This window comes from Tiliqua scincoides, chromosome 9 (assembly GCF_035046505.1).
Source record: "Tiliqua scincoides isolate rTilSci1 chromosome 9, rTilSci1.hap2, whole genome shotgun sequence".
In the NCBI taxonomy this organism is placed as follows: Eukaryota; Metazoa; Chordata; class Lepidosauria; order Squamata; family Scincidae; genus Tiliqua; species Tiliqua scincoides.
In genome coordinates, this window is record NC_089829.1 from 46,892,101 (window position 1) to 46,910,207 (window position 18,107).

The following is an 18,107-nucleotide window of genomic DNA, read 5'->3' on the forward strand; positions in this document are numbered from 1 at the left end:
CTCGGATTTGTGCCAGCTAAACAGCCCCCTCACCCCAAAGTGACCTCCAGCAGCCTCCCAACCTGCACTGAATACAGTGCAGGCCATGCAGCCTAGCTGTACCAGCGCAGGTTACACCTGGGTTGCCTGTGGTCTCAGTCTTCCCCATTTGCAGTATGGAGCTATACTTACATAGGGGATCATATATGTTGAAACACTTTGCTCATTCAGACAAACAAGCTAAAAAATGTTTATTACCATAAATGCTTATTTCTTGGACTACGTTGAAAGCTTCTTATCTGGTACCACTTTCTGAATGGGTGGCATTGCAGGCCACATTTATACAAATGAAAGAGATTCCCCCGCTACTTCTTCAGTCAGATTTGTGGACCACAACACCACAGAAACACTAAGTCTTGTGCTTTCAGAAGCCTGAAATCTCTGTTTGACAAGTTATCCAAACATCTCAGCACTAAAAACAATGAAATGAGACATCTGCAAAGGCCTTTCCAAGGGATGTAGTATGCAGAACTGACTGCAATCCCTGGAGAAAAATCTCACAAACACTGCTCTTTACTGTGACTAACAAATAAAGAGGATAAACGCTAAGTATTAATGTACCAACATGTATTTCAGGAACAAAGCAAAACCATTTGGAAAACATAATCTCTTGACACCAGACAAGTTTTAGAAGCAGTTATACAGATATATGGAACAGAAAATATTGGCTCCAATCACATTATTGCGAACAAACAGGTTTTCGAGACACCCCTCCACACGACTGATGGAGGCCTGCATATGAGTAACGGCATGATGCTCACCTCAACAGCATAGCAGAAATCTGCACCTGCTGTAGCTGCCATCATGGACAAGAGTCCTGTGCCTGTCCCAATGTCAAGGACGACTGCTCTCTCCCCTCTTTCTTTCACTCTGCCCACTGCAGCACGAATACCCTCAAAGTACTTTGCATTCTGTTAAAGACAGCCAAATGTCAGTTACTTTCAGCACATATCTTCATTTCATTCAACTGTGAGTAGGTTTGACCTGGAATCTGCATGCCACTTCTGTGTCTTTACATTACAATCAACAACAAGGGATTAAAAGGAATTATTTTTCCAAGGAATAATTAATTGATTTGCAGCTCTGGAGAAAACTGTCTGCAGTACACAGGCTCTTCTCAGAAACCTGGGGGACAGAGTCAAGGTTCCCAGGCTTGGAAAGAACATGTATGGCACATATACGAACATTTTAAAAAAGGATAAAACCAAGTATCTTTTTTACAAGAATTGCAAAATGGATGCAATGTCAAAAGTTTCCAGTATAGCTGATATTTTTCTTTCACATTTTTCCTACCTTTATAAAGAGTTTTCTAAATTTCTCATTCCAAATAAAAACCTTAAACCTTCCAATATTATCACCAGATATAGCAACAGAAGCTTGAGAGGCCTTCTCTTAAGTGGAATGGCTAGTTCTCGTACAGGATTAATGCAGGTTTCTAGCTGTGAAATTCACTGAGAATTTCTCACTGACAAGAGATTTTTCCCCCTTAAATAAAAAGACATTTGGGAGTATGAAGGCCACAGACAGATGGACGTAGTTCCCTGCAGGAGACAGTGGTGATTAACAGGCCTTTCTGACCTTCCCACATCTTTAAAAATGCCACCTTCTTAAAAATTGAATGAGAGGAAATCATTACAAAAGTGTCTCAAAACCAACGAGACGCTACACATCTTTCAGATTTGACAGGACTGACTTTTGAAACAGTTTAATTAAAAAAAAAAAACCAACACCAGGGGCTACCATGAAGAACATTTCATCTTGCCATCTGAACGGGAATTTTATAGTAGAAGAAGAAAGAAGACAACAGGTGACGTGAGTGTCCTAGAAGCCCTTGACAACCAGATGGAAGGCTGTTCTCAGAAGGCTAATAATCAGAACTCACTTATTACCAGACAAGATCTAACTGACAGCGTGAGCCTATGCGTGCCTGCTCAGAAGCCCCACTTACTCCCATGTATGTGTGAATAGAATTGCAACCTGAATCATCTAACCAGGTGTTCATAGACTCATTGGTCCCTGCCAGCAGCAAGTAGCCTGTTTCCAACAAAAAAAACTCTGCTCATGAAAGAGAAGCTACCTTTCATTTCCTCCCCTTGTGGAGGAAAAGGCATCACCATTGCTTCCTGTAAGAAGCTAACCAGAAGGAACGAAACCAGGTCTTGCCTTTCTTCCCTATGAAGGAAAGGAATACACGTCTTCTAGGTCAGTTTTTGCAGGCGTGCCAGGTGTTCTCAGGAAAATTCAGCTTGCAGAGATGATCAATCTCTTTTCCTCTATGAAGCATGGAACCTGCAGGTTTTTTGGAGAAAGCATCACTGTGCCTCACTCCTGTCTCAAAACTCAATGGAAGAGGAAAACTTAAAGAATTTACAAGTATTTGCCCTTGTTCTGGGCTTTTGTGGAAGATGCAGTCAGCACTCCATTGCTGCCTTCTGCAAAAAGCCTAAGGCAGGGCTTTTCAAACTGGGGCGTCATGACGCCCCAGCCTGTGAGCCCTAGCCTCTGCCCCCTTAAGGGGCGGGGGCAGCCTGGAGGCAGGGAGGAGCCTGCCCAAGGGGGCTGAAGGGGCTAGCGGAGGCGGGACGCAATCACTCCACATTTACTTTCACTGTTGCGGGAAGCCCTGCTGCAGGTTTCCGCTGGGCTCCCCGCAGCCTGGGGAGGCTGCAGGAGGCTTGGGTAAGTGCACCCAAGCTCCTGCAGCCCCCCTGGGTGGCGTGATCCTGGGGAATGCGCCACTGCCTTTCCCTGCCCCTGCTGTCTCCCCCCCGCCCATGCAAGTACTTAGTGGCTCTCAAACTCTCCCAGAGAGTTTGAGAACCACTGGCCTAATGGGAAGGAAAAGGGGCAGATAGAGAGAAGTGGAGGGTGCAATCCTATTGAATTTGCCAGCGCCAATGCAGCTGCAATGCAGTCCCATTATAAGGGAATACATACTTCCTTATCTTGAGAAGGCCTCTATGACAGGATGCAGTGCATGCCCCGTTGGCATGCTGCATCAGCACTGAAATGTTGGACAGGATTGGGCCGTGAGTAAGGAAGGAACATGGCTTTAACTCTGCGCATGTCACTCAAAGAAGGAAAAGGACACTGGCAATGAGGAGTAATGGGTTTATCTATTAAGGCAAGCTCAAAGTTGTGGATTTCTGAAACTAACGAAGTATAGTGAGTTAAAATCATGGAGTTTCAACTTCCCAACTTGTGGGAAGGGATCCACAAGTTCATCCAGTCCAACCCCTCCGACTGTAGGAGGAAATCCTTCTAGAGCATCTCCAATAGATTGGCTGTTGAGACTCTGCTTGGAGATCTCCAGTAAGAGAGAATCCACCATCTCCCTTGGCAATCTGTTCTACAGCCGAACTGCCCTGACTGCCAAGAATTCCTTCCTGAAATTCATTCATTCTTCCAAATTTAGTAGCAAGACTATACCTCATTCTACTAACATCAAATTCAAACAACATTAGTCTTCATTCAAAATACAGTCCTGAAGTGCGGGAAGAGTCTGACAAGAGTCTAGCCTCCAAATGTAAAAAATGTTCCCCAACTATCAATAGATAACCTAAATCCAAGGTTTAACAATGAACCTTGAAAAGTCAGTCTCAAAGCTTTGATTTTTATATTTCCAACCACCATTGAATGTTTCTCTTTAAGATAGAGCAAAATTGAAAAACAGCTTATGCAAATAGAAAAAGCCTCATTTTCAGATTTGTGGAGTCAAAAAGATTGAAAGAGCTGACAAGATGGAACAGTGCAAGGTAGATTACAATAGCGCCACCGAGGATGGCCAAAAACAAGTCTTAAAATACACACAAACGGAAACCCCATCACTTTTTCATCACACACAAAATTAAATGTTTTGTTATTTCCACATTGATTCTGCTCCCATCAAAATGTCCAGATGGTAGAACAGGAAAAGACTGTAAAACTAATAGAGATGCACATAGTCTACGAAATCATAGGGTAGAAATGAATGAAGTCAAACACCATCCTCAATGTGTTTTTTTTAAAAGTAAATACTCACTCTGTCTTTGTCATTCAGCATGTCTGCGTAACATGACCTATAAATAAAGTTCAAGTTATGGATCAATAACAGGTTGAGAAAGTTGATCAAAGATGATCGGCATTCAAGAGTACAAAACACATACCTAGATGCTATTATTTGAGTATTTAGCTGGACAACGAGGGCACAGCTCATGAACCAAAAGCTACCCTGCAGAAGCTAAGCTGGTTTAAGTCTTGTCAACTAGGAATCCCACACACCCTTTGAGCTCTATGATAAAAAGCAAGACGTAAATATAACAAATTTTAAAAGAACAATCGGCAGGAGCTATGCAAGCAGGGACACAAAGTTTGATCTCCAAGAGTTGTTCTGGCAGCTGACCCTTTTAAAAGCTGCGTCACTATTATTCTATAAGCTTTCTGTTCTTCAAGTCTAATGGGAGTTTCAAAAGTGGTTGGCCCCCAAGACCAAATACATGCAAGAACAGCTGTAGCCTAACTATAGTTGCAAAAATAGGTATTCTGGGATGTTTATCAAGGCTAATGGTAGGAAGGCAAGCACCTCTTTAATGAAGTACAAGCTTTCACAGAAAAAGAAGTGAAGCACTAATCAGAACTTCAAATAAAGTGTGGACAGCACCAGCTATTTACATGTGGACACATCAGGCACAACCTTGGGAGTTTACAACAAACCCTATGCATCTCTATTCAGGAGTAAGCTCCATTTAGTTCAATGGAACTCACTCCCAGGCAAGTCAGTATAGGATAGCAGTTTTAAGGAAGGGTGCACTGTAATTCAATAAGCTTCTTATTGAATGAGACAAGTACAAAAGATTAAGGTTGGTAGAGGCACGTTGGGATGTTGGGACAAAAGAGGCAATGAACCCTTTAAAAGGCTCTCGGAAGGCAGAGGGAGCCCATTCTGTCATTAAACTTTGTCTTAACTTGCCATCAAGCTTCATTTTCAATGCATGGCTATTGTAGTAAGTGGAATGAAAGAAAGCACCATCTCCCACAACACCTTGCAATTTCCTGATGATAGTCATAGTTCTCATCTTCTTCCAGCCACTCCACAGACCCTGTGGTTGGATTGGCTCGGCCACAGAAAACTTTCATGATGTCTTATTTTCGTTACTGCCCAGAAACCTTTACTCAGACAATCTCCAGTTTTTGACTTATGATCAGAAACCTACAATAACAAAAGCACACAATATGTTATTGCTTAGAACAGGGGTGTCAAACTCATTTCATACCGAGGGCTGAATTACATTCAAGGTGCCTGCTGAGGGTCGAAAGTGATGTCATTAGGCAGGAAGTGATGTCATTAAACAGGTCATAACTGAAAATAAGCACTTTTTTCTCATTTAGGAGCTCATTCACTGCAAATGACAGAAGAGAAAATACACAAATCTTGATCATATTTCAAGATAGCCCAATTTTCTCAGCACTGCTCAGCAGCTGAGAGTCAGAGGATTGGACAAAAAGCTTCTGCGGGCCACATTCAGCCCCCGGGCCTTATGTTTGACACCCCTGGCTTAGAACATGACAAATGCGTCTCCAAAGCAGCTGCTAAAAATGTTCAGACTTGGATGGTGTTGCCATAAGAACTGGTCAGAAGTCATCATAGAGCATGCACACATTTTGACAGTTGCATGCAGTATGCACACGTGCTCTGAGCACAGCAACCTGACTGCTGAATCCAGGAGGAGAAACTTGCACAAGCTCTCAGACAATGACACTCAATCTATTTACATACTTGATGGGTTTTTTGTTTGGAGGGGGGCTCATTTTTCCTGAGTCCTTGTGAGTAGTAGAGAAGGAACTCTGCACATGCTCATGGGCACACTGGCTTAGTTCAATTATGTTTTTTGAAGGGTAATTGAACGCTTTCCACATGCGCTGCCTCTGACGCAACTTCGGCATCACCTGGCAGGATAAAGTTCCAAACAACACAGTCCTGGAACAAGCTGGAATCCCTAGCACGTATGCACTGCTGTACTTGTCGTAAGAGGCAACTAAACAGCCACCAGGTAGATGGGACTTGTCAGCCTGGGAAGGCAGTTCATCTGAGAGAAGGAAAACTCTGATCCCAAACCTCCACTGCCTTGTGGCTACATCAAGTTGTGGAAAAGGCTTCAGGAGTCAACCTCGAGGCAAAATCCGGAGCCAGAGTCCCTGAGGCAGTTCGTGGCTGAACACAGTCACGTTCTGGCAACTTCTGCGACGCCGCTGTAACCAACCGTATTGGCCTCTGCCTTTCCATTGGACCATTTCAGCGACGTGGAGAGGGGGGATTTGCTGCATGGGTAACAGCCTATCCTCCATACCTACTTTACCCAGGCTTCGTGCACGGGAGAGGATACTTTGTTCCAGAACACTATTCAGAGCGCAATACCATAGTCTTCCGAGACTGAAGGATGCCAACAAAACATGCACTGCTGAAACAGAGACGCCTGCGTTGGCTCGGTCATGTTGTGAGAATGGATGATGGCCGGATCCCAAAGGATCTCCTCTATGGAGAACTCGTGCAAGGAAAGCGCCCTACAGGTAGACCACAGCTGCGATACAAGGACATCTGCAAGAGGGATCTGAAGGCCTTAGGAGTGGACCTCAACAAGTGGGAAACCCTGGCCTCTGAGCGGCCCGCTTGGAGGCAGGCTGTGCAGCATGGCCTTTCCCAGTTTGAAGAGACACTTGGCCAACAGTCTGAGGCAAAGAGGCAAAGAAGGAAGGCCCATAGCCAGGGAGACAGACCAGGGACAGACTGCACTTGCTCCCGGCGTGGAAGGGATTGTCACTCCCGAATCGGCCTTTTCAGCCACACTAGACGCTGTTCCAGGGGGTGGGGAAGGAACTCTACACATGCTCAGAGGAACCCTCATTTTTCCAACGAGTCCTTGAGAGGGGTAGAAAAGAAACTCCACACATGCTCAGAGGCACTCTAGTTTCCTATGCGTCCTTGGGAGGAGAGAAGGAACTCCACACATGCTCAGAGACACCCTCATTTTTCCTAGGAGTCCTTGGGAGGAGTGGGGAAGGCACTCTGCACACGCTCAGAGGCACTCAACTCCAGAACCTGTCTGTCTGCCTGCCCTTTCGCGCCCCTCTCTGCGCCGCTCGCCCGCCCCAGCCCGCTTCTCGCCTGTCAATCCGCGCTCACCTCACGGGACAGGAGGCGCCATCTTCCCGAGATGCAACGCGCGACCTCGCAGACCTCTAGACGTTTCCCTCTAACGTTTCCCTCGCAGACCCCTAGAGACGTCGCACGTGCCACGCTATACGTCACTTCCGGTGTGCGGCGGGTTCCTCCATATGCAGGGAGGGGAAACAGTGACGAAGCCCCGCCCCTTTCGCCGAGCAGCGCAAAGAGCCCGACGTCGTGTTGAAAAGCGATCCGACTGTTCCTCCTTCTCGGTGATGTCATCCGGAGGCCGCCAATCCAAAGTGAGGGGCGGAGCTTGCGACACGCCGTCCCGGCGTCCTTTGCGGGCACCGCGGCCTGTTGCGGTTACCATGGAGCGCGCGGCGGTGCTGCGCGTGAAGCGGAAGCGCGGGGGCCCCGTGCCGGCTGGAGCGCTGGTGCTGGCCTGCAAGCGGCCCCGGACCGAGCCGGAGCCCGCCGCCAGCGCCGGCGAGGGCGGGGTGGAGAGGACGCTCTTCAGGCTCGCGGCTACCGTCGTCTCCGAGGTGGGGGCCTCGCCGAGGCCTCCTCCGCTCTGAAGGGCCTCGCGGGCCGACAGGGATGATGCGTGGTTGCCGTAGCAACAGGGCGGGGTGCGGTGGGGGAAGGCAGCTGAGGCACAGCCCCCTCCTCCCCAGGGCGGGCCAAGAAGGAGCCTCCTCACCAGGGCAGGTGAGGCAGAGCCCCCCACCAGAGTCCGTCAACCCGCACACTCAGCCTCTCTGCCTCCCCCAGGAAGGGGTGAACAGGTGACTGCGGGTGGCACGCAAGAGGCTGGCAGGGAGCGGGTCATGGCAGACGCAGCACAGCAGTCCTTGGAGGGGGAGGAAGCTGGAGGGAGTGCAGGTCTCGTGTGCTGTTGGAACGCAGTGGAGAGTTCCATGTCTGTGATGTCACCATAGACTGCCAACTGAACCTGAGCCAAGGGCCGGTGGAGCCTCCCTGCTGGCTTTAGTGGCCGGGCCTCTTCACGTGGGGGGCCAAGGATGGAGGCACCGCCTCTTTCTGGACACCTTTCAGTATATCTGCCTCCTATTCTTCTCAGATCTTATTTATTATTATCTCCCAAACCAGCATGTAACGGCATGTGGTGCGCCACGGACATTTGGGGAGAGTCGCTTATTAGCAGAGCCATTGGGAGATGTAGGCCGCCCACTGGCCGTGCGCTGTGCCTTGTCAAATGTCAAAAAACGGATGGCGTGCTTTGATCATTTGAGCACCTTGTCAGTATGCCTTGAGATGAAAAGGGAGTAAATCACTGCCCTGCATGTCTCTCTTTTGCGTTGTTTAGTCTGCACAGCAGCGAGGATCTCAGCAACCGTAGACATACTTGTGTGTGGCTGTGTTTAGTTTTAGAGACGAAACTTCTAAGGAATGAATTGAACTCAGAACCTTTTTTGCTTTTCTTTCAGGATGAGCCTGTCCAAAAGTATGTTCAAGAAGCAATTACCAAAGACAAAGCAGCTCAGTCACTGCGACCTTCTCTAGGAAGCGCCCAGAGGGTGATTCAGGGCCTTCGCACTTCCAAGCAGGCCACCAGGCAGGAAAGCCGTTACCGCCTGGTTGCCAGTCACCGTCCAAATTTCACTGATGGAGAAAATGTTCTGGATGCAAAGGGGGTAGAGTCGAAAGAACAAGGCAAATTGGCCTCTGGAGCAGAAAAAGACACTTCCCAGGAAGGAAGCCATGATACGTTGGACTGTCGTGGAGAATTTCAGTTGCTTGATATTGTACAAGAGGACATAGAGAAAGACGCTGATATGCCGGCTGCATGCTTGCAGGTTGGTAATGAGCCATGAGCAGTCAGTTTATGATAATGTAATGAACTGATTGTTCCAGAACCACCTTTCAGAGTGCGATACCATAGTCTTTCGAGACTGAAGGTTGCCAACACAGGAATCAACTGATAGCAGTCACAGAAAAACAGTTAATTTCAGACCTCACACCAAATTGAAAATTAAGCTAATCGTAGTTTAGTAGACAAGTCCTGGCTTGAAATTCCAAATATACAGGTGATTTAGAATGGCCAGTCTGCTAAACATTCCATCTCTAGGGACAACCGGCCCAGCCGGTAAAGTTTGTCAGTTCAGACTTCTGTGCCAAATTATAATTTTCCAAACTATAATATCAAATTTAAAATTATTTTTGTCAATTATGATATTAATCCAAATCATGCTTTCTTTACTGTGTTATGTCATACTGTAAAGGCTTGGTTCTTAGATTTGCAATGCGCTGTATAAGTCGGAGGCATTCGGACATTGATGGTAGTGTACCATCACTGCCCTGAATGGCTCTGAGGGGCAGGGGCCATTTACCATGCCGCCCCACCCCTCAAGCTCCACTTCTGTCAACAGGAAACACTAAAAAGGTTTTTTAAGTGTTCTGGCTGCTGGATAGCAACTTGAAAACACTGTGAGCCCATAGACTTACGGCACTCAATTTAAGCCTTCTGCCCAATGTTGCATATACTCAACAGGGACCAAATGTGTACAGCTGTGGGCTGGGCAGAAATGGGTTAAGGAAGAAACTCACCATGTGGTAAGCTTTTAAATTACTAAATGGGTGCGTGAGGGTGTTTCCCTGTATCTGTGGATAAGTGAAACTGCAGATATGGGGCCCCCCTGTACTGATCTCTCATCACCATTTCCTTCTCCTGAAATTTTCAGGATGAGCAGCATTTTAGAAGCAGCAGATTTTGACTACTTTTTTATTTCTTGCTGCTTGAATTACTTTCATTAAGTCCCATTAACTAGTGCATGGGAAGGAAGCAATCCATTGAAACCAAGGACTGCACATTGGGGCAAAAAATCAAAACTTTAGATATAGGCTGATGGGTTCTGAGCTGTCTGTGACAGATCAGGAGAGAGATCTTGGGGTGGTGGTGGACAGGTCGATGAAAGTGTCGACCCAATGTGCGGCGGCAGTGAAGAAGGCCAATTCTATGCTTGGGATCATTAGGAAGGGTATTGAGAACAAAACGGCTAGTATTATAATGCCGTTGTACAAATCTATGGTAAGGCCACACCTGGAGTATTGTGTCCAGTTCTGGTCGCCGCATCTCAAAAAAGACATAGTGGAAATGGAAAAGGTGCAAAAGAGAGCGACTAAGATGATTACAGGGCTGGGGCACCTTCCTTATAAGGAAAGGCTACAGCGTTTGAGCTTTTTCAGCCTAGAAAAGAGACGCCTGAGGGGGGACATGATTGAGACATACAAAATTATGCAGGGGATGGACAGAGTGGATAGGGAGATGCTTTTTACACTCTCGCATAACACCAGAACCAGGGGACATCCACTAAAATTGAGTGTTGGGAGAGTTAGAACAGACAAGAGAAAATATTTCTTTACTCAGTGTGTGGTTGGTCTGTGGAACTCCTTGCCACAGGATGTGGTGATGGCATCTGGCCTGGACGCCTTTAAAAGGGGATTGGACAAGTTTCTGGAGGAAAAATCCATTACGGGGTGAAAGCCATGATGTGTATGCGCAACCTCCTGATTTTAGAAATGGGCTATGTCAGAATGCCAGATGCAAGGGAGGGCACCAGGATGAGGTCTCTTGTTATCTGGTGTGCTCCCTGGGGCATTTGGTGGGCTGCTGTGAGATACAGGAAGCTGGACTAGATGGGCCTGTGGCCTGAACCAGTGGGGCTGTTCTTATGTTGTTAAGTATTCTAATTCTCCATGGCCTTTTTCAATCACTGGGGCTTATGTGACTTATTGTACACATATATTGTAAATAAACAACCTGCCTTCAGGTGATCAGGCAGGGAAGTCTTTTGTAAACTGGTTGAAATTTTCTCTTGTTGTGACTGGGTATTCACAAGCCCTGGCTGAGCCAATTATTTGTAATGAAACTTGCAGAAAACATTTCAGTTTCATCTGAGATTTGGTGACCTGAGTGAAGAAGGAAGATAGTCAATTTTAAATTTGCTGGCTTGAATCCAGAGGTGCCCCTCTGTGAGCAAAAAATGTCTCCTGCTCAAAGCAGGACTCTGACTTTGTTCAGCTCTTTTCAAAACCTTCTTATAGTGCACTTGAGTTGCTATCCTAATGTCTGTTTCTGCCTTATTAAGCTCCATGTTTGTATTGTAATGTTACCCCTTATGCACTGCGGCTTTCTATTAGTCGAACAGCAGAAGGTCATTTTCTCCTTCCACTCACTGTTCTGGCACATGAGGAGCTGGAAGTTCAGACAAAATACATGACACTCTGATGATTTAGTTTAATACTTCATGTGAGTTATGAACTTTGACCCTTGATCACCACTGGATACCAGCAGGTGGCAGTATTTGTGTGTATTTCTGATGACATGGGTTGTGGGCCAGGAAAGCTTGTGTTGCAAAAAACCTCCAAGTCTAAATATGGAAAACAATGTGTTTTGCTATTTTGAACTGCAGCAGGGCCTCTGAGAGGAATTTTATCAGGGGGTACGAAGTTTCTTTTGGGCCCCTTTGCAAAGGAGGAGGAGTGAAACAGAGCAGGCAAGGGTGGTGATAGGTGAGCCAAATGGGGGCAGGGAGGGGAGGAGAGGGTGGAGACAGCTGGAAAAGTCTTTGGAGCCTAGGTCTACCTACCCATGTGGCATCGGCAGCTAGATACAGTAATACCAAACACTCCTAAGTCTCTCTAAAATCTTTCAAATATAGAAAATCATGCAGAAAATTAGCATCGTATTTAGGCTCACACTAGAATGAAAAGTGTCCTGTGTGCACCAAAACTTGCTTCTACAGCAGCTGTAGTCTTGCAGCTGTGTCCCTGAGCTCCTATACAGTCCTTCATGGTAAACAGATCCACAGGCTAAAGAGCTACTGTAGCAGTCCAGTTTCCTCCCAGATTTGACATTGTGTTAAGGAGTGTCATGTATGCATTCCTTGGCCCAGCATATATGGCTTGCCAGTAGCTGCAGCCACATGCTCATGGTATTATCCCCAGCATCTTGTGATGGCAACAAGTCTGAGTAGATAGGAAAATGCCAGCCTCCAGGAAATTTCTGGGTCCCCTCCTTTGGCTCCTGGGCCCCCTTTTTGACCCTGGGCCCGGGTACAAATTACCCCCCTCTCACAGGCCCTGAACTGCAGGTTAGAAAAAAGAGCCTTTTGGCATATCTAGACGCAACAATTTATTACAACGTAAGTTTTCTTGGCTCAGAGCCCATATCAGATATACACAAATAGGAAGGGTGACATTGAGTTGTGATTTAACTCTGGACTCGCAGCTGCTCCTGGATTCCCAGGTGGCGGCTGTGGCTTGGGGGGCCTTCACTCAGCTTCGGCTGGTGTGCCAGCTGCATCCGTACTTGGATCGTGCAGACCTGGCCACGGTGATCCATGCTACGGTGACATCGAGGTTAGATTATTGTAACGCGCTTTATGTGGGGCTGCCCCTGAAGATGGTTCGGAAACTGCAATTAGTGCAGAATGCGGCGGCCCGTGTGGTCACTGGAGCTAGGCGGTTTGACTCTGTCAGTCCGCTTCTCCGGGGGCTACATTGGCTGCCCATTCGTTTCCGGGCCCATTCAAGATGCTGGTTTTGACCTTTAAAGCCCTATACTGCTCTGGGCCAGGCTATCTTAGAGATCGCCTACTCCCGTACAATCCGGCTCGTCCTCTCAGGTCATCAGAGAAGGCCTTTTTACAAGTGCCGCCGCCTAAGGAGGTACGTAGGGCGGCAGCAAGAAATAGGGCCTTCTCAGTAGTGGCACCAACGTTGTGGAACTCCCTTCCCCTTGTCTTGAGAATGGCTCCCTCTCTGGAGACTTTTCAGCGAGGCCTGAAGACCTTGTTGTTTAATCAAGCCTTCTGACTTCATGGCCTTTTTAACATCTTTTATACATCTTTTAGTTGCTTTTTACAGGCTTGATTCCTCTAAGTACTGCTGTTTTGTGCTCTTTTATTCTGACTTTTATCTGACTACTGTTTTTATGGGTTCTGCTAATGTGTTTTTTAATGTGTTTTTATCTGTTTGTGAAATTATGTTTTAATCTGTTTTATATGTTGTTAGCCGCCCTGGGTCCCTTTGGGGAGAAGGGTGGGATAGAAATAAAGTTTTATTATTATTATTATTATTATTATTATTATTATTATTATTATTATTATTTAAGGACCCCATGTTATCCAATTTTCCAGGGCCAATGCAGCTGCAAGGTAGCCCCAAGGTAAGGGAACAAATGTTCCCTTTCCTTGAGGACGCTTCCATGACCGCCCCCTTAGCACAGGATGCAGCTCACACCCTGTTGGCATTTCTGCATAGGTGCTGGAAAGTTGGTTAGGACTGGGCCCTAAGAAAATTAGCCCTGACTAAGCACCATTGAAATCAATGAGACAAATCCATCACAACCACTTTGATTTGTATTCTTTTCAATGCAACTTAGGGCACAATCCTAACCAGGTCTACTCAGAAGCAAGTCCTATTTTGTTCAGTGGGGCTTACTCTCAGGAAAGTGTGGTTAGGATTGCAGCCTTAATCACAACTGACTATCTTAACAACTTGCTGTAAGCAGTGGAGCCTAAAAGACAGTGAAATGCAAGAGGTACAGTTTGTCACTCTGTACCTCTTGCATACTTTCTGTTTACAAATACTTTTCATGGTGACTTGAAATATAACCCAAATGATCAAGTACCCTGGATACCTTTTACTTGTCATCTTAATGTCTCTATCATCAAAAAATAACAAGTTAGTACTCTTATGATGAAAAAAGTTAAAGTTCATCTCTTGACTTAATTGTTAGTTTTCATTGACAAGATTAACTTTTTGGCAAGAAGGAACCTACTGGTTGGTTAGGTCAAAAGATATTTGTAAAGAAGTAAAAGTTATTTTTTACATCTGTTTTCAAACAAGCTTCATTTTTTTTTCCTTACCTTGTTTGTTCCTGTTTACTGAGAGTAAATCAGAGATTTAAATTTTTGCGTTAGTTTGCTGGTATCTCATGCAAACTTGGTAGAAGGGTTTTAAATTAGTAATTTTGAAAGTTTTTCTTTGTCATAATACATGGAATCCATGACATTTCTTGTTTAATCCAAACAGAAATCTGATGATCCGGACGTAATTCTCTGCAATGCTGTAGAAATGATTCGTCAACATTTAACAGTAACTGACAGTAACAAAGAAGCAGAGCACAGTGCAGAGGAAGAGAGTTATGTCTATGATATCTATTACATGGAAACGGCATCCCCAGGATGGCTTGAGAATATACTCTCTGTACAACCCTATGCACAGGACTGTGAACTGGTGAGCAAATGGAAAGTGATGCCAAATTGGGGGCAGTGAAAAAGCTGCTATGTGCTTGTACTTGATCAAAAACAGTTGCTCTGCATCCTACCTCATGGTGAGGTTCAGTTGCCAAAAAAAGGGGTGGGGCATTCTCAGTAGTGACACCCAACTATATTGGCCATTAGGCACTTTCAAACATCCAGTGAAAAACCACTTATTTCAGCTGGTGTTTGGCTAATTGTATTTGTGCAGTGTTTTACGGACTTCAATTTTGTCGTTGTTTTATATCTTTAGTGATTTTATTTATTATCATTGTAAGCCACTTTGGTGGCTCCTTCGGCAGCAGGGCAGCAGTGTGGAAGTCTGTCATTGGCTTCAAATTAAGACTGCAATACTTGCCTAGGAAGAAACCTCAGTGAACACATTTCACACTTCAGAGGAAACATGCATAGTATGTGCTGTCCATGTATCTTTTCCTTACTAAGCACAGCAAATTCAACTAAGGATAATTATAATTAGTCTTTGCCTACCTACTTATTTGCCATCCTTGCTGTGTTTGTTCATTTATATAACGTAAATCTAGTCCACATCTTTAACCTCACTAAGGTACATAGATTAACTTACATTGTCGAGTACAATAATAAACACACAGTCAACACACCACCAAATAATCAGTAACACAGGATTAAAGCTTTAGGGCAGTCAAAAGAAAAGTTCAGTAAGCAGCACTGAGAGAAGCATAGTAAAATGCACATGGTTTTGACATCATTGGAACGTATTCAGAGAGATGGCAGAGTTTCCCTGCACAAGGAGTTCCAAAATCTGGAAAGAGTTATAGAAATGGCCTGACTACATATACCAAAACCTGCATCTCATTAGGGGACATGCATTGTCCCCTATTCTTGACCTGATCATGCAGACAAGTTCACGATCCTTCAGATACTTGGGTCCCAAACTCTGTAGGGCTTTAAAAGGAGGGACCTGGAACCCTATTAAGAGCCAGGGCCATTGAGAAATGCTAGTTTTGTACAAGCATAAGACAGGCAGCAGCTTTCCAGCAGCAGCTTCATTGCTGCATTTTGTACCAATTGGAACCTTTTTCACTATGACTTTATTGCAGCCTGTGTAGAGCTAAACAAGTCTAAGAGACCTGAATAGATATAGAACCTATCATTTTTATCATACTTATTTGCAATAGCTAGTTTCTCGGTTAATAGACTGCTTTAGTAGCTCTCCCCTCTGAAAATGCATTTGGCTGTTACCGTGCAGGTGAATGAAGATTTCATCTCTGAAGAAATATATGAAGATGAGGATGATGAGAACAATGAGAATAACTGGCGCAACGACTATCCAGACGAAGAGGAGTTTCTTCCTGAGGAAGATGATGGTAAGATGCAAGTTGGCGCTGTCACGTTAGCATTAACAAATGTCACCCCTTAGCTAGGCCCAGATCTAGCCCACCAAATCTTTACCCCAAAGAAAGTAGCCATGGGCCAGGAGGAAGAACAAACTTGATCGACTGAATATGTAGTTATAAGTTGTCTGTCACTTCTCCTTTATGCTGGAAATCAGTGATCCCAGTGCCAAGAGTAATTGCTGTCATAATTAGGAAACAGATCTTTCATGGGCAGTTCTGAATTTATATTTGTTTCTTCTAGAATCAGAGAATGGGAGCTTCAGTGATGAAGACAGTGGCTATATAAGGAGAACGTGGGACAAATACCAATCTGATGTTCTACAGGAGTTTGACTATGATGGCTTCCAAGAGCTAGATTCTGAGTAGTGTATTGAAGCTTTAGAGCCTAGAAGATGTGTTCTGTGATTGTTTACTATGGCCTTAAAGTTCATGGCATCATACCACTGAGGTTATTTTTGCTGTGTGGGGTATGTCTTGCTTATGGAAGTAGGCACAATGCTGCTGAGTCTCAAGAGGAAGTGGAAGTCTTTAAGAAACAGGTGGAGGCCCTGAGCAACTGTTTGCAAAGCCTGCTTCTGCTGTGCATAGCTCTTCCACTTTGGACTAAAATGAGAACATTTTTTTGTACAGTGTTGATTTTTTACTGTCTCTGTGCACTTTAGTATTAAGGATTGCCACATATGCAGTTCTTGAACTTGGATAAATAAAAAGTAGTACTTCACAAGATTTCCCCCCCCCCCTTATCTGGCTCTTGGTTTTTGATATTTTATGCAGTTGGATTGTTGTTAGGGTGACCCTTTCAGAAATCCACCTTACCTGTTTTGGACTATATGGAGTAACTGGTAGCCTTCATGGAATTTTGTGATGTGTTTCTCTCTCTCCTGGTAGCAGCAGTTTAAAGGTGAGGGGGAAGCAGATAGGGATATCAAATTTGCTTTGCAAATGGAAGGCCCCAGGTTCAGTCCCTTACACCTTCAGGCAAGGGGCAAGACCTTCTGTCACAATTCTAGAGAATCCTGGCCAATCACTGTAGACAATATTAAGCTAGAAAGAAGGCAGCTGCATCTGAAAGAGCTGCTACTATGCAATTACTATATCTGCATTGTCCCATGTTTCACCTGTGAAACAAGAGTAGCCACCAGCCAACCCTAGGGATGAGCCACATGGGCCACCTTAACCCTTTTCTGCTTGGCCCACAAGTGTACACATTTGGCCCCTGTTGCAGATATGCACTGTTGAGCAAAAATGGTTTAAGGACTTGTTCCCAGAATAGCAGGTGGGGGGTTCTCTTACATAGCACTTGACAGTAAGATGAGTGGTCCGGTTAACTAGCTCCTTTCTTAGTGAATTAGGCCAGACCAGCCAGGCTAAGCAGTAAAAAAAGTAGTTTTAAGATTGAAGACAAAAAGGGGTAGAATAAAAAAGGTTAGGGCACTTCCTAGAAATCATGGAAAGGCAAGAGAAGAAGTGGATGACTGGGCAAGGTTAGATGAAAGCCAAAGCAAATCACTAGTGTGGATAAACATGCAGAAGTTGAATCCAGTAGGAAAGCAGTACAGAGAGAACTGCTCAGTGCAGTCTATCTGCCCTTACTTGCATGGTGAAGTTGCACTTGACAGCACTGTTGCTGTCCTTTTTATAGGCCTCAGTGATTGAAATACAGTGTCACTACTACCCCCTACCAGCTGGTATTTCTTTTCCAGTTTACTACTCGTATGTGTGTGAGATACAGCTGGTGTGGGTACTTAAGACTAAACAGTCATTCCTACATAGTGGATGTTTCATTTTTTCGCACCAGACACAAAGTTCCTGAACACATTGAAGTTGTATTAAAAAAGTAGCCATTCTTACACTCAGATACATCAAGAGCTATCCAAAGTAGCCCTTGATCACAAAATAGTTTATTTTAACAGTGGAGTGCAATCTAGAGCAGTGGTTCTCAGACTTTTAGCACTAGGGCCCACTTTTTAGATGAGAATCTGTCAGGACCCTCCAGAAGTGATGTCATGACCAGAAATGACATCATCAAGCAGGAAAATTTCAACAATCGAAGGCTGCAATCCTTCCCACTTACCCAAGAATAAGTTCCATTTGCTATCATTGTGAAAAGCATATACGTAGTAGCCTATTAAAAGTACAGATCTGTAACATTTCCCCAAATGCAGTAGCATACCATGGTAGAAACAAGTCTAATATGTTAAAATGAATGGGGAACCACCTAGGGGGTCCCGACGCACAGTTTAAGAAACACTGATCTAGAGG

General features: G+C 45.1%; 2 protein-coding genes across 6 annotated transcripts in view; one reads left to right on the forward strand and one right to left on the reverse strand.

The window, feature by feature from the left end:
• PRMT7 (protein arginine methyltransferase 7) overlaps positions 1–7,287 on the reverse strand; it is a 41,263-nt gene extending 33,976 nt beyond the window's left edge. The window contains exons 1-4 of one of the 4 annotated variants that reach the window (XM_066637577.1): positions 7,199–7,287; positions 5,060–5,227; positions 4,061–4,097; positions 801–950 (exon numbers count right to left, since the gene is read on the reverse strand). In XM_066637577.1, the coding sequence (XP_066493674.1) occupies positions 801–950; positions 4,061–4,097; positions 5,060–5,154 (282 nt within the window). In that variant the 5' untranslated portion in view covers positions 5,155–5,227; positions 7,199–7,287. Of the gene's footprint in view, positions 1–800; positions 951–4,060; positions 4,098–5,059; positions 5,228–5,794; positions 6,535–7,198 lie in introns of those variants that run through there. The other 3 variants (XM_066637578.1, XM_066637579.1, XM_066637576.1) reach the window with 3 other exon arrangements.
• Positions 7,288–7,509: 222 nt separating this feature from the next.
• Positions 7,510–16,571, forward strand: SLC7A6OS (solute carrier family 7 member 6 opposite strand). 2 transcript variants are annotated; one of them, XM_066637541.1, is made up of 5 exons: positions 7,510–7,725; positions 8,632–9,000; positions 14,243–14,446; positions 15,698–15,815; positions 16,087–16,571. In XM_066637541.1, the coding sequence occupies exons 1-5, from the start codon at positions 7,552–7,554 to the stop codon at positions 16,209–16,211; spliced, it is 990 nt and encodes a 329-aa protein (XP_066493638.1). In that variant the 5' UTR covers positions 7,510–7,551; the 3' UTR covers positions 16,212–16,571. The 2 variants fall into 2 exon arrangements, with proteins under 2 accessions (XP_066493638.1, XP_066493639.1); XM_066637542.1 differs by lacking the exon at positions 7,510–7,725 and adding an exon at positions 7,769–7,891.
• The last annotated feature ends 1,536 nt before the right edge of the window (positions 16,572–18,107 follow it).